The 14670-nt window shown below is 34.3% G+C and overlaps 1 protein-coding gene across 1 annotated transcript; it reads right to left on the reverse strand.

Annotated features, from left to right (window-relative positions):
* Nucleotides 1-6204: 6204 nt before the first annotated feature.
* LOC114758226 (nuclear pore complex protein NUP133) lies at nt 6205-13142 on the reverse strand. The gene is made up of 7 exons (XM_028947253.1): nt 12785-13142; nt 12484-12717; nt 10943-11661; nt 10713-10865; nt 9931-10264; nt 7541-7611; nt 6205-6564 (listed from the first exon to the last, which is right to left on the reverse strand). The coding sequence occupies exons 1-7, from the start codon at nt 13140-13142 to the stop codon at nt 6205-6207; spliced, it is 2229 nt and encodes a 742-aa protein (XP_028803086.1).
* Between the last annotated feature and the right edge of the window lie 1528 nt (nt 13143-14670).

Consider the following 14670-nt stretch of genomic DNA (forward strand, 5'->3'; position numbering starts at 1 on the left):
TATATAAACCAAAATAAACTTCTAGTCCATGTTAAACTTTTTATCATAATGGAACCTAAGAAAATAATGAATAAGTTATGTTTTTTTAACATATAATTAAACAATAAATACTTAAATTTTAAACTTTAAAGTGTATAAAACTTACATAGGATTAAGGGTTAAGATGCAATTTTAACTAAAAAGTTTACCGTAAGGAGCATTGGGCACCATAAAGTTTATTTGGGTGCAAAAATATACATGAAGTTGTCAAAATGGAGCATCTGGCACCATGCCATTAACGTCCATCAGTTTACCGTTAGAGGGGCCCAGAAAGTCAGTTTTAAGGTGCATTTTTAACAACAAAGTTTGCATCAAGGGGCATTAGGCACCATGAAATTTACTTGGGTGTAAAAATATAAATGAACTTTGTAAAAAGAAAAAAATAACAAAATTCTTCAACTTCCATAAACATCCATTAATTTTATTATTTTCGGTCTCACCAAATGCTATATTTTCTCTCTATAAATTTCCACTTCCAAGCCGATCCATCTTTCTCTCATCATAGTCAACACACACCCACACACTCTCTGTCATGTCATTTTCTGAGCCTCCAAGCCTTTTATATGTATTTAAGCAAAACACATCTTTCCCTTCTAGGATATGAGGTTCATTATTTGCACCCGAGTCCTACCTCCAGTCCTTAATATAGGATATAATGGACTAATTTGAAGAGATTAAAATAAATAAATAAATTACTTTAAATATTATATTATTTATTTATTTGACACAATAGCATATAGTACATGATCTCTCTAAAATATTTATATACATCATTAAATTTTATATTAGTTTACAAGCCAAGAAAATTAATTTGGAGAAAAAACAATAAATATAATATTTTAAAGTAATTTATTTATTTATTTTTAATCTCCTCAAATTAGTTCATTGCATCATATATTAAGGACTGAAGGTAGTACTTGGATGCAAGCAATAAACCTCATATCTTAGAAGGGAAAGATATGTTTTACTTAAATACATATAAAAGGCTTGGAGGCTTAGAAAACGACATGACAGAAAGTGTGTGGGTGTGTGTTGACTATGATGAGAGAAAGATGGATCGGCTTGAAAATGGAAATTTATAGAGAGAAAATATAGCATTTGGTGAGACCGAAAATAATAAAATTAATGGATGTTTATGGAAGTTGAAGAATTTTGTTATTTTTTTCCTTTTACAAAGTTCATTTATATTTTTACACCCAAGTAAATTTCATGGTGCCTAATGCCCCTTGATGCAAACTTTATTGTTAAAAATGCACCTTTAAACTGACTTTCTGGGGCCCTCTAACGGTAAACTGACGGACGTTAACGGCATGGTGCCAGATACTCCCTTTTGACAACTTCATATATATTTTTGCACCCAAATAAACTTTATGGTGCCCAGTGCTCCTTACGGTAAACTTTTTTGTTAAAATTGCACCTTAACCCTAGGATTAATAAAGTAGACAGCTGTATAGGGAGGTCTAATATACTTGCAAATTTAAATGAGTATCAATGATCTTCTATATCTTTTTATACCCTCCTTCTTTTCAAAATTGTCAACAATATTTTCTTTAGCTCTATCCATTGCTTCATAAATATATGGCATAGCAAGTTTAGAGTCACCATCTACAAGTCTCAAAACTTTTACAAGTGGACTCACATTTTAAGCAATATTTGATGGAACTTCAAAATCTAGAATCCCCAAAAACCATGTCTACCACTTGCTTACCTCAACTTTTACTAGCAAAAGAACTAGAAACCCAATCATTTGAAGCAAACATGGTTCAAAGAGCATTCTTTTGTTGCAATATGCAACTTAGTGTAAGATAAATTGTTGCATATCTTGTCACTACCGGTCTAGCTAATTCTCTTCCATTGGAATACTTTCTATACAAGTTAAGGACCTATGTATACCTATAAATGAAGGTTGTTATTTTCTTTACATTGGTGATGGTATTAAAAAAATACCAGAAGTTGCCCAATGTCTTCGAGAATTAAACCAAGATAGTGTGCTACACAAGAGGACCAAAATAATTTTGTTCTCTTCTCCTCTAACATCTTCCCTACTGCCAGGAGCTTTGAGGTACCATCAGTCACAACTTGCACCACATTATCCTCCCTAGTTTCCTCAACCATATTGTCTAATAATTCAAACATTTGTTTCGCATCTTTAATCATACTACTTGTATCCGTTGACTTTAGAAAAACTATCCTATCGGGACTATTAACTAAAAAATTAGTAAGAGACCTCCATTTACGATCAATCCAACCATCACACATCAAAGTACAACCCCATTTCTCTCCTCTTATACTTAGCTAAACTTTCTTGAATTTTATCAATTACTTTTTCCAAGTGAGAAACTCTCACCTTGTGATAACTTGGAGGTTTCAAACCCCTACCATATTTACCAACAGATTTTAACATTTGAATAAATAGTAGACTTCTCATCAAATTGAATCGCCAAAATATTACCATAGATGCATTTGCAAATATCATAAATTACTAACTCCTCTATCTTTTACCATCTCATTCATTATTTTCTATTTGGTAGTTTTTGATGTCTCTTCCTTCCCTTAGGTATCTTGAGCAATTGCCTGTTCAAATATTTCAACATTGTTAGCATCTTTACCTTTTTTTCTCTACTTTCTAGCATTTTAACAAACAACTTTTTAACTTCATCGAGAACACTTGTGCAAGCACTCACATTCTTTCTAGTTCTAGCCAAATGATGTTTCATCGTATCTACCCCATCCCAATATTTATGTGAACAATATTTGCATTTAACCGTAATTTTATGGGGAGAAACACTTTCATAATGATTCCATGTAATATCAGCCTCCTTTTTTTTATTTTGATTCCGACTCATTTTTCCCACCAATATAATATCCAATAAAAGTAAAATAGAGTTAAAAAAATTACCAAATAGGAGTGGAAGAGAAGAAAAGGAACCAATAGAAGAGAAGACTTCAATGTTCAAAGCTTCCAAGTCTCAACTAAAAGAAACCAACAGAAGAGAAGAAAAGAAGTAATGTGGTGTAGGGCACAAAATATAGATTAGAACATGAAAAGGAGAGCAATGGGAATAAAAAGTAGGGCTTCTTGCTTATAATTGCATTAATGGTAGTTTACCTCCATTATATAACAAAAGAAAAAAGAAAAAATAAATAAATAAGGGTTTTATTGTGTCGGGTCGGTCACAAATTCAGGTCAAATCCTCACAACATGACATCACCCAGAATCATGTGATTCAGGGCGCAATTCAAATAGCCTTAAGATACACTAGGACATTCATATCTCCCTGTGTATATTTTGTGACTAATTGTGCGATCCGTATCCCAAATTGCATGATGCTAATAACAATATTTGTACATATTAAAATTTTTATCAAATAATAGTTCTAACTAATACACATGATTAACAAAGGTATTTTAAGGAAAACAATGCTTATTCATTGCAAATAACTCATTTAACTAATTTTTTTAATATATTCAAATTAGTTAACTAGGTCATAAATTAAGGAACGGAATTAGTCTGATATGACATAGATATGTTTGTAGTTAAAGCATTTAGAATTATGAGAAATATCAAGGAATGTGTGAATCATGAATGATATATAATGTAATAGGGTTTAAAGAGTCATGCAGTTTGATTAGTGTACATGAGTTTGAGTGTTGGTGTCTAGTAAAAGAAGGGATTTCTAAACAAATAATCAATAGTGTGGTTTGTGCATCCCAGTTTCCAGTAGTTAAAGCATTTAGTATGATATATAACAGCATAGAAAAAGGTTAATATAAAAAGTATGAAGGTTTGAGAAATGCTCATCCGGATCTAAATGTAAGATCTGTTTTATAATGTAAATTACACTATAAAATGGGTTTTACATTTAAAACCGGAGGAGTAACTAATTTTCATGGAAAATGAAGTACAATTAAACATAGAGGAAATACATATCATGGTGAGACTCTTCAATTCAAGGTCTAAAGAAATATTACCAAAACTGAATTTGCCTCCAGCAAGTTCTTGGAGTGCAAAATATGGGTTGAAACATGAAAATATATTTGTATATATATTTGCATTGGGCATGAAAATCAACAGAGATAAATACCTGCAACAGTAGCCATCTTAGAAAGATATAAAAGATGCTTTCTCTCAACTAATTTTAATTTCAAATTAACATATTCCAGTTCTTTTTCTTTAGCAACTGAGGTAGACTTCTTGCTTTGAGTTAGAGCCAATTCATGTAGAGTTTATGATGCCAAGGAAAATTGATGAAAAATTAAATCATAAAATTTATAATATATATAATAAAATAATAAAATTTGTAACATATTAGAAAGTTTGGAAATACATATATTAGAAATACTCCTCCGGTCCTAAATGTAAGACCCTTATACTAGAGAGTATAAGGGTCTTACATTTAGGACCGGAGGAATATTTTTTATGTTGTATAGAAATTATTTTTGAAAATACTTAAATAATTCTCATGTTGAGTAAAGATATCTTTGTCAAAATAAATGGTTTATGATGGAAATGGACTTTTTAATCAATATATCCCTTCAAAGCACATAGCAATGACGTGATTAGACCACATGTGGTCTATTTTGGTCGTCCGGATCACCTCAAGTTATTACATGTCAATTTATTTTTGTTTGGATTTTTTTATCTACGTGTGTTGTGGTTGCTGTTAGGTCGTTCCCTTCTTGCGCGTTGTTGACTACTGTTTGTGCTTATCTGCTTTTTTGGGTTAAGGCCTTTGTTTTCTTGCTGTTATAGGATATGAGTGAAAATAGATCAAACAATCTCTCAAGGGCTTATAGTCCTATCCTGTTTAAAAACAAGAACATGCTCACAGCTTTTTAAATGCATGTTTTGTTTTTTTAACAAGTTAGCTCTAAACTCTTTGATAAGCCTATTTAGCCGGCCTGAATCTGTTATAATTTTATTTTTTTGTATGAGTTATAATTTAAACTGTAGAGATGCGTTGTGAGTGAGAGAGCGAGAAAGAAACATATTTATATTTATTGCAAATATAAATACAACTATAAAAAATCTGGTTTACGTGCCCAACATAAAAGATTGAATTAAGATTAAGAGAGTGTTTAGGTAAGAACAAAACCATAGTTTCAGAAGTACTTTTATGGTATACCAAGTAACTATGTGGAAGAGTTTGTCTTGATTTGCAGAAAAGTGCTTTTGAAAAGTGATTATGGTGTTTTCCAAACACTCCCTAAATGGTCAACTAAAAGTTATAGATATACATACATACATATTTCAAGTCCTCTGAAGCTAGGAATTTGTCTAAACATCTAAATTTTAAAATTAAATATTAATGAAAAGTTAGGATAACTTGGGAAAAAAATGAAATTAAAAATTAAAAACACACACACATATAAATTCTAAATCTAAAATCTAAAATAAATTCAAATAATTCAACTCATGGATTCGGATTGAAGTTATGGATCATGAGTTAGAAAGTTAATTTTTTTTTTAATCTTTTTTTAAAGTTCAAATTTGAGAAGTTAATATTATCATCATACACGATTGCTATGTAGATTTTATTTTTTTTAATAAACGAGATAGAGAAATGGTTGACATGAATGTTTTCAATAGAATAAATTTGAATTATGCGTATTAAACTATTTTTAAAGTACATTTTTATTTGGCTAAGAAGAACCCCCCAATATGATGCAAATGGCGTAACATATTGAGATAAAACTAACTTGGAAGAACATTAAGCTCCATGTGCAGACTGGTCCATATATCGCTGCCTTGAAAGTAGATAAGGGAAACATATTATGGAATTAAACAAGCATCATATAAACATGAAAGATACCACTACGTTTCTTGGCAACATATTTCAATTATGAAAACATTCAGTGTATTGATTCCTACCACACTCTATCCTACAAAACATTATACATTGGTACCTTCAAAGCTGGTATATATGAGACTATTATGAGAGAAACGCAAACTGCCTTTTGCATCTTTTGCCATGCTATTCCATGGGGGAAGGACCCTCTTGGAGTCTAGTATTTTCCTGCTCACAGCCTAACATGATTGCCATTAGCATAAGCTTGCCTGCAACTGGAAAATCCTTGTGCTGCATCAATAGTGCTTCCACGGAAGAAGACATATCGCCCATAACCGAATTCTCCAAGTTTTCTTCTCTCAGGGGCAATACTTGCTCAAAGCCCTCTTCGAATGTTACTGCTTCGGGTCCGTAGCACCGTCTTGAAGCCTGGAAAAGTGCTGTGTTGCTCAAATTCTGCAGGGTTTCTTTCGTCGCTCCATCCCTCAACTATGGATGACTCGAAAAACTTGCTCCAATCATCCTGACTCGCCGCCTTCTTCCAGCATTCCTCCAAAAGCTTTCTATGGGTTTTACGAAAAGAGGAACTGGTCCACGCAAACACATCGAAGGCCCACAATGAGAGCTCTTGCCCTTCACCTTCCAGGCATAATTTAATCAAGTCTTCTGGATGAAGTAGTTGTTGCTCATCAAGTTGCTTATCTTCTATGGGAGTAAGAAGTTTCATTATTTCCTCCTGCAGGTCAAGAGTCCAAGAGGAAATGAATGGAAGGCACATGTTAAGAACATGACAAGGCTTTTCTCTAGCAATACGTCGCTCAAATAATTCTATAATAAGTCTTATCTCACTATATCAGCCCCACATCATTCTACAAGTACTTGGGGACAAAAAGCAAATGATAAACCTTATGGAAAACACTAAATAGTGACAACATGTTTTTTGGTATTTATTAAGGATTATAGAACCAAGATGAAATCCTTGGGCAGAACTTGTATGCTGTGGAAGACATCACTATCAAATGTTCATCTATTCTTTAAATTATAGAAAAAGGTATCTTTCTTAAAATATCAAATCTAGCCTATCATGAACAAGCAATAAAATATTCACTTAAAATGGACACGTTCCGTTATTAGAAGTCAATCAAATCGCATATCAATTGAGTTGCTGCACTTCTGCAACTCTCGTGATATATTAAATAAAAGCTTGCAGAGCTAAAGTCAATTGAACTATATTTAAAATCACTGCCCAAAGCTCATAATACCGCGCAGAATTTTTTACTACATATGTATCACCTCTGTGATCTGGCCTATGCTAGTAAGTAAACATATCAACTAATGTTACTTTCACTATTTAGTGAAAGTTCGTAGCATTATCGAATCATGCTAAAGTGCTCCAGGGCTCAGTTTTAAGCCTTGGTTTTGGACTCTCAAGTTTAGGCCTTATCGAAGCTTGAGCTCAAGAGATAACAAGCAAACTGAGGTAGAAGTCCTTAAGGTTTATCTGAGCTTGGCTAAGTTTAAATTACGAGCCGCTAATTTTTCAAGATGGACAACAATCAGAACCTAACAGTAAATCATAAGTATCGTGGTTTTATGGGCTACAAAATTAGCCTCAGTACTGCATGAGAGTCATTACAAATAATATATTCAATTGACCAAAAATTAATAAATTCATCATCTAGTAGAGAACTGATAAGAAACTACAAAACTACCTGTAACTTTAGAATCTTCAAATCAGCCTCTATCCGGTCAACCTTCGCTTGGGAATCAGTATCCTCACCAGCTGTTGTACAAGAAAGGGATGATATTACAAACGAAAAAATAATAGTCTGTTGGCATTTATGCATGCTATACAGAATAAATAGGAATGACCAAAAGAGTACAGTGAATAACAGGTTAAAAGAATGTCCACACAATCACATTTATGTAAATGCAAATACAGGATGTCAAGAGCCTGGATCATCTTGTATTAGAAAAAGAGCCAAGACTGTCATCCATCCATAGCCATCCACGTGAAGGAAGAGCTGCACCCATTAAGTTAGCTAGGTGTAGGAAGAAGTAAACTTAAATATTATGTATTTCAGGTTTCTTAGCAAGTTATATGAGTCTACCAGTATTAAGTGTATCACTTGGTATTATATGACATGAATATGTGCGTAGTTAAGCATTTAGAACTATGAGAAATATCAAGGAATGAGTGAACCATGAATGATATTTAATGAAACAGGGTTTAAAGAGTCATGTAGTGTAAATAAGTTTGAGTGTTGTGTCTGGTAAAAGAAGGGATTTGTAAACAGATTATATTAGTAGTGTGGATTATGTGAGACCAGCTTCTCTCCTCTACCCTTCCCCTCCACCCCTTTCATCACCATTGGATCAAATCTCAATGGTCCAGATTTAATACTTTAAAAAAATATTATTATTTTTTACCAAAAATATATTATAATTTTATTTTAGAAAAACATAAATAAATATGAATTGCTAAAATCTAAGCTAAATAGATTACAACTGTTGATTATTGTCATAAAGTATATTTTTTCCCGTGAACTGTTCAGATCATATTTTAGCAATTCAAATTTATTTATGTATTTTTAAAATAAATTCATAATATTTTTGTCTAAAAATAATAATATTTTTTTAAAAATATCAAATGTGGACCATTGAGATTTGATCCAATGGTGATGAGGTGGATAGAGGAAAGGTAGAGAGAAGCCGGACGCGGATCGTGTATCCCACTTTCCAGTAGTGTTCTCCATGTTCTCCTCATTATCAACATAATGATGTATAAGACGAGGTTGAGTGAACCTGATTAAAAATAGAGGAAGACAAAGGCTGTTGCAATGATATCTCCAAAGTGCGAGAATTCATTAATAGTTGAGATCTCTTGGTTGAGAGGACCAATTAAGAGTGTCGGTCATCAATAGTCAGAAACCACAAAGAAAATATGATACATAAAAGCATGGAAAGAGGTGAATATAAAACCTCAGAAGGTTTGTGTAACAGCTAATTGTCATGGAAAGCGAAGTACAATTAGACAGAGGAAGAACAGATCATGGTAACTCTTCAATTCAAGGTGCTCCGAAAAGAAATATTAACAAAACAGAATTTGCCTCCGTCAAATTATTCAAGTGCAAAATATGGTCCAAAACATGAATATATATATATATATTTTCCTAGCCAAAGTTATGATTATGGATAAGTTTAGTTGGCAAGATATACTTGAATAAAAGGTGTTTACAAAGAAAGAAGTTGAGAACGAAGCAGCACTCTGTGTGCGACAGGGCTCCTGGAGTGTTTTTTCACTCATCATATCATGCTCGAAGATGTGAATGCAAGAGATTTGCATGATATGAATGCCAGATTTGGGCTGTCATGAAAGAAGCTTGTCAAAAGTTAAGAGAAGATTATCAAAAAAAAGCTAAAGATGAACTCCTAACTCTGAAGGATGAGATGAAAGAAAGAGAAGCTGAAGCACCTGACAGCAATGAAGGAGCAATTGCAGTTCAAAGTACAGGAAGAGTAGTATCTACCATTTGTGATTTTACTCTAGGACGCGGTCCAAGTAAATGTCATTAATTGAAGAAAAAACAGTAAAGTTTAAGGAGGGATGTTGGAATAAGTGAACTTAAATATCATTTCTTTTAGGTTTCTATGTAAAGTTTAAAAAATAAGTCTCATGGTACTAAGTGTATCTCTTAGTATGAGGTGACATCATGTGTAGTTTATGTATTTAAAATTATAAGACATACATGGGAATGTGTGAATCATATATATGATATTTAATATGGAAGGGTTTAAACAGTGATGAGGTTTAGTATAAATAGGTTGAGTGGTGTCGCGTATGGTGAAAGAAAGGATTTGTAAATAGATTATAGTATAATAAGAGTGTGGTTGGTGTTTCCATTTTTCTCATGTCCAACACTTGACAGATCCTGTAAGATCAAACAGTTTTCGTGATATCTTATAAGTGATAACCGAATATCTATTTTAAGAGCAAACGGAAGATTAACTTCAAGTTGCAGGAAATGAAAATTTAATATAAAATATTGAAGGGGAAAAAGAAGCATCTGCAGAAGGCATAAAAATCTACAAAGACAAATACCTGCAACAGCAGCAATCTTAGAAAGATATAAAAGATGCTTTCTCTCAGCTAATTTTAGTTTTGAATTAACATATTCCAGCTCTTTCTCTTCAGCAACTGAGGTACACTTCTTGCTTTGAGTGAGAGCCAATTCATGTAGAGTTTCTGATGCCAAGGAAAACTGATGAAGGAACAACTCATGAAGCCAAAGAAGATCAGGATGTTCCTTCAGAAAAATAGTCAACTCATCTGGAAACTCTTCCCCTAGTCTTAAAAGTTCACAAAATTGTCTGCTTTCGTGCAGTTGTTTAAAGACATAGTAACTAAATCCTCCATTAGGTCCTAAGCTTTCTTGCTGCAGACAAACCACTGAACATTATCAAGGGAAATATACATTTAAAAAGTTCAAGCACGAGAATGCAAATTATATCAGTGCCGTAAAAGATGAGCATATTAATGCAGACAAAATATTGTTCATTGATGATCTGTAAGATTGAAGAGCACCATGAATAATTTGTGTCCAAAAAATTTCATTTTATTAACAGTGACTCATTGCAGGTACTAGGTCCAAATAAGGCACTATCTCCTGATACACTGTGCACTTTCAGAGTTCAGAGATCAAATCATCACCTCAACTCACAAAGCTGCCAGAATTAAAATGTCTACACTCCCTATCAATGTTTTTTTTGGGCACTGGAAGAAAAAGTTCATAGCAAGTTCCACATAGCAAGAGAAAGTCAAAAAAAAAAAAAAAACATAGTGGAGAACAGAATTAGCACAAGAAAGGGGGGGGGAATACATACCATAATATTTCTCAGTAATTCTGAATTATTCATGTCACAGCATATTTGCCACATAATTTTGTAGCACCCATGCCTTTTAGCAATTGATAGCAAATGTGAAGTAATCTTCAAAACAGCTTCCTCACTCTGATTTTTATTTCCTTCAATTGAAACCTGCACAAGCAATCAATTGAACAATATTATTAATAATAAGAATTGAAAGGAAGCAATACGCAAAATATAATAATGACCTTGTGGCTAGCTTCATAGTCTTTGACTTGTTGATAAAGAGAAACAAGAAGCATGTCCCGCCTCTCCCAGTACTCATTGAGCAGACTTTTGTGCTCTTCACTTCGCTCAATTTTAGCTGTGACAGCTCCAGCATATGCCTCAAGCAGCACTTCAGCTAGTGCTTGAAGATGATTATACAAATCTAATTTCGCATACATATCAAGTCCAGATATTTCATTTAACAACTGAAGCAAAACAGAAGCAACACTCCACACCCCCTTGCGTACCACAGGTTGACAATACCAAGGTGCTAAACCCTCAGGAGGTGGATACCATAAACGATTCTCATTCTTATAGTTAAAGCACGTCTTAATTATAGTGACACATGCATTTGAGAGTTCACATAACCTCTGGATCAGGATCCCAGAAGGCTGTTCAGGGCTTATAACACATTCTAACTCTCCATCTAAGCAGTAAAAGAAATCTTCCAGCTCAGAAACCTTACTGTAAAACACTTCAGCATTATCTCTATCCATCAGAAGTACTGTATTCCTGCGGGCTCTCTCACCAACTATTTGTATCACATCCCAAAGGGCACCTGACATCTGAATTTGCAAACTAGAATTTGTGGAGCCAACACTAGTTGAGCGATTCTGGCTAATTAGATTCTGCAATTCCCTCAGCTGAATCATTGCAGCTAATTTTTCACCATGCTCCAAGACAGTTTGCAAAGCTTGTCCTGCCAATAAGAAAATAATAATAATATAATACTACTAGTATTAGTAGTAGTAGTAGTAAAAGAAGTAATTTAGGCATCATATGTCCACCTACTGTCACCTTCATGCTCTCTAAAAAATTTATATATAGCCATAAATTAACCACCACCCTCACATCCAATCTGAGCAATTCTATTGACATCATTTAGAATTAAAAATTCACAAGCACAACCTACCCAAACAAAAACTCCATGGTCATATAAAATCTAGATGACAAGACAAAGCAATCAGCATTATTCAGTCTCTCTCATTTTCTTCTCCCTCCCACAATAATCGAAGATAATCCCAAATTATAAGCCCAAGAATACAACTAGCGAATAACATTCTGTCTCATTGTTCACAGTACATTTTCATGTAAAAGCAGCCTAAGAAGTCCAAGAATGGTGTTTGCCATCTCCAAGTTCTAAAATGAATTATCACAATACTTTCATGTGCTGATCAGCCAAAACATTTATTACTAGATAGCGGTCTCAGTCATAAAAGCATGATAGATTCAATATATTTCTCACACCTACCTTGCACATTAATGTAACTGCCAAAGTGTTAATTATATATGTTAGCAAAACTAAGATTAACATGAATAAATCTTTTGGCAGCTAGCTACAAATGTCATACTTTGTTAGAACATAGCTCCTCATGGCATTTGGATAAGGCAAGAAACTGGAGAAACTTTTGATGTTTCTGCTGCTTTTCTAAAAGCTGGGTGGAAACAACAGCCATGGCCAAAATCTCTGCACCTCTGGTTGTCGTCCAGTGTTTAGCTAAGGTGTCAATGATTGACTTACTCATCCTCACAAAAACATTTGTTTCCCCATCCCTTTCAAATGAACCTGAACTTTCTAGCTTTTCAAATGATCTGTCAACTTCCCCAGATGATAAAAATTCATTGAAAAGATGACTCAGAAGAGCTTCTGATTCTTCATCTTGCACAGTTCGACGTGTGATCCCACTCAAACCTGACCTTTGTCTCTCTCCATTATCCCATGCTTCAGAACTAGCCCTTCTGGGGGCAACATTACCTGCAAAGGTATGATTTCTTATCTCTTTGTGCAGATCTTTCATTTGAGCTTCCTTTGCGTGATAAACTCCGTTCAGGTGGTTCAACTCCACCAAGTATAACAGCCTTCTCAGGTATCGCCCATATTCCAGCTTTTTCTGTTAACACAACCCATGCTCCTTCTTCATAATCATCTGCACAAGGAAGAACTGAAGCATCTAGCACTTTTCCAGCATCATAGGGAAGATCAAATTGATATAGTCGAGTAGAGTTCCTATAGTTATGTGAGACTGTTGCTGTTCCATCCCCAGATATTATGACTGCTGACCCTGAAGGCCTGCCTCCAACCCGAAGCCTCATGGAAAACAAGAAAGTTTCATCTTCAACTCTGGCTTTTGGATTATTCACCTCTATAGGGGCTTTCTTTTCCAAAATTTTGTCATTCATAATCCCCACACCAAGTCTGATTTATATTGCATAGTTAGAAGAGAATATTGCACATAGCTTGAACTAATTACTCGGTCCTTACAGAAGGTTGCAACAAGAATGGTAATCACTTTACCATGATCATCTACCTGCATGTCAAGGGGCCATATTCCCTTTCTGACCAGCCAGATCCTTCTTAATACCACATCAGCATCTGTCCCAACAATTTTCTGAGACCAAAGCTTTGAGACATGCATATTAGAACTAAGTTCTACCCTAAAACATTGTATCTCATGATCAGTCAATACTAAAAATTGCCGGTTTGATTCCTCTGTTAAGTGGTAAGGAAAACACCATGTCATTGACCTTGGATATCCCTTGTTGCTGATTAGTTGACCAGAATCACCCCCTTGGATGGGAAATGCAAAATATTTTCACATACTTTTTTTCGCTGAATGCCATAAGGGCTGCACAAAAACTCCCAAAGTTCACCATTTGAGCTACATGCAAGGGCAACACAAGTAAACTTATGACCAGGAACAGCAGAAGCAATCAAAGAGTTAAGCATGCGCGATCCACTTGAGCTATACTCCCAACTTGCTTAGTCTCCATTGCCTACTACGAGGTTTCTTTCCCATCAGGAGTGGAAGTAACCTCCAGCTCATTAGAAGATGCAAGACTTGTGACTGAAGCATTCTCTGATTGTGAATACATGTCAGGCCAATATGACAGCCCGTGTAATTCGATTACATAAAACAACACCAGCAGAGTTACAATGGTTTCCAATTTTATTAGTTCCCACAGATGTGTTAGTCCAATTAATAACAGAGAGAAACCAAAAACTTGCATCATTTTTCTACCATCTCTATTCTCTGAGATATTTGGAGGAATTTCAAGAAAACACACTTCATTGAAGATGCAGGTGACAAGTAGCTCCAAATGAAGAGCTGGTTTCCACAAATAATCCAAGCAAGGGATGTCTGCCTTTCAATGCCGCCACATGTGCAATCTTCAACTGCATGACAATATAGTCAACACTGAACGTTTTATATCAAGTGCTCCATCGTAGGAACAAGTAACACGTGCTATCTAACAACTCCACTATTTCACTTCTGCTCTTTAAACAAATATGGTGGTATTCTAGACTATGGATTTGAGAAACCAATAAAACCAAACATACTCACCAGCAACTCGTTTCAGAAGCAAGCTGGCTTGCTGATCGCAGACCACTTGAGGAAACTCTCCAACATATACAGTTTAATCAATTCTGATTCATCCCCTTTTCCACTTCTATTAACTTGAGGAATTCTGTGTAAATACAACAGGGAAACATTACAGTTAGCACTTAGCAGTACCTCAAGAAGAAACTTCATGCAAACAATTTCTTAAACTGAGAATCAAATTGAAAATTTTCAATTCTAATTTGCTAAGGATACGGGGGGAAAAAATCTTTTCTGTTTCCTACTTCTTAGAAAAGACAAGAAGAAAGAAATAAACATTTAAATATCTATCAATCTCTCAATATCACGATGGTAATTTTGTATAACCT

Source organism: Neltuma alba, unplaced genomic scaffold (assembly GCF_004799145.2).
Source record: "Neltuma alba isolate B1F8T4 unplaced genomic scaffold, ASM479914v2 tig00010682_pilon, whole genome shotgun sequence".
In the NCBI taxonomy this organism is placed as follows: Eukaryota; Viridiplantae; Streptophyta; class Magnoliopsida; order Fabales; family Fabaceae; genus Neltuma; species Neltuma alba.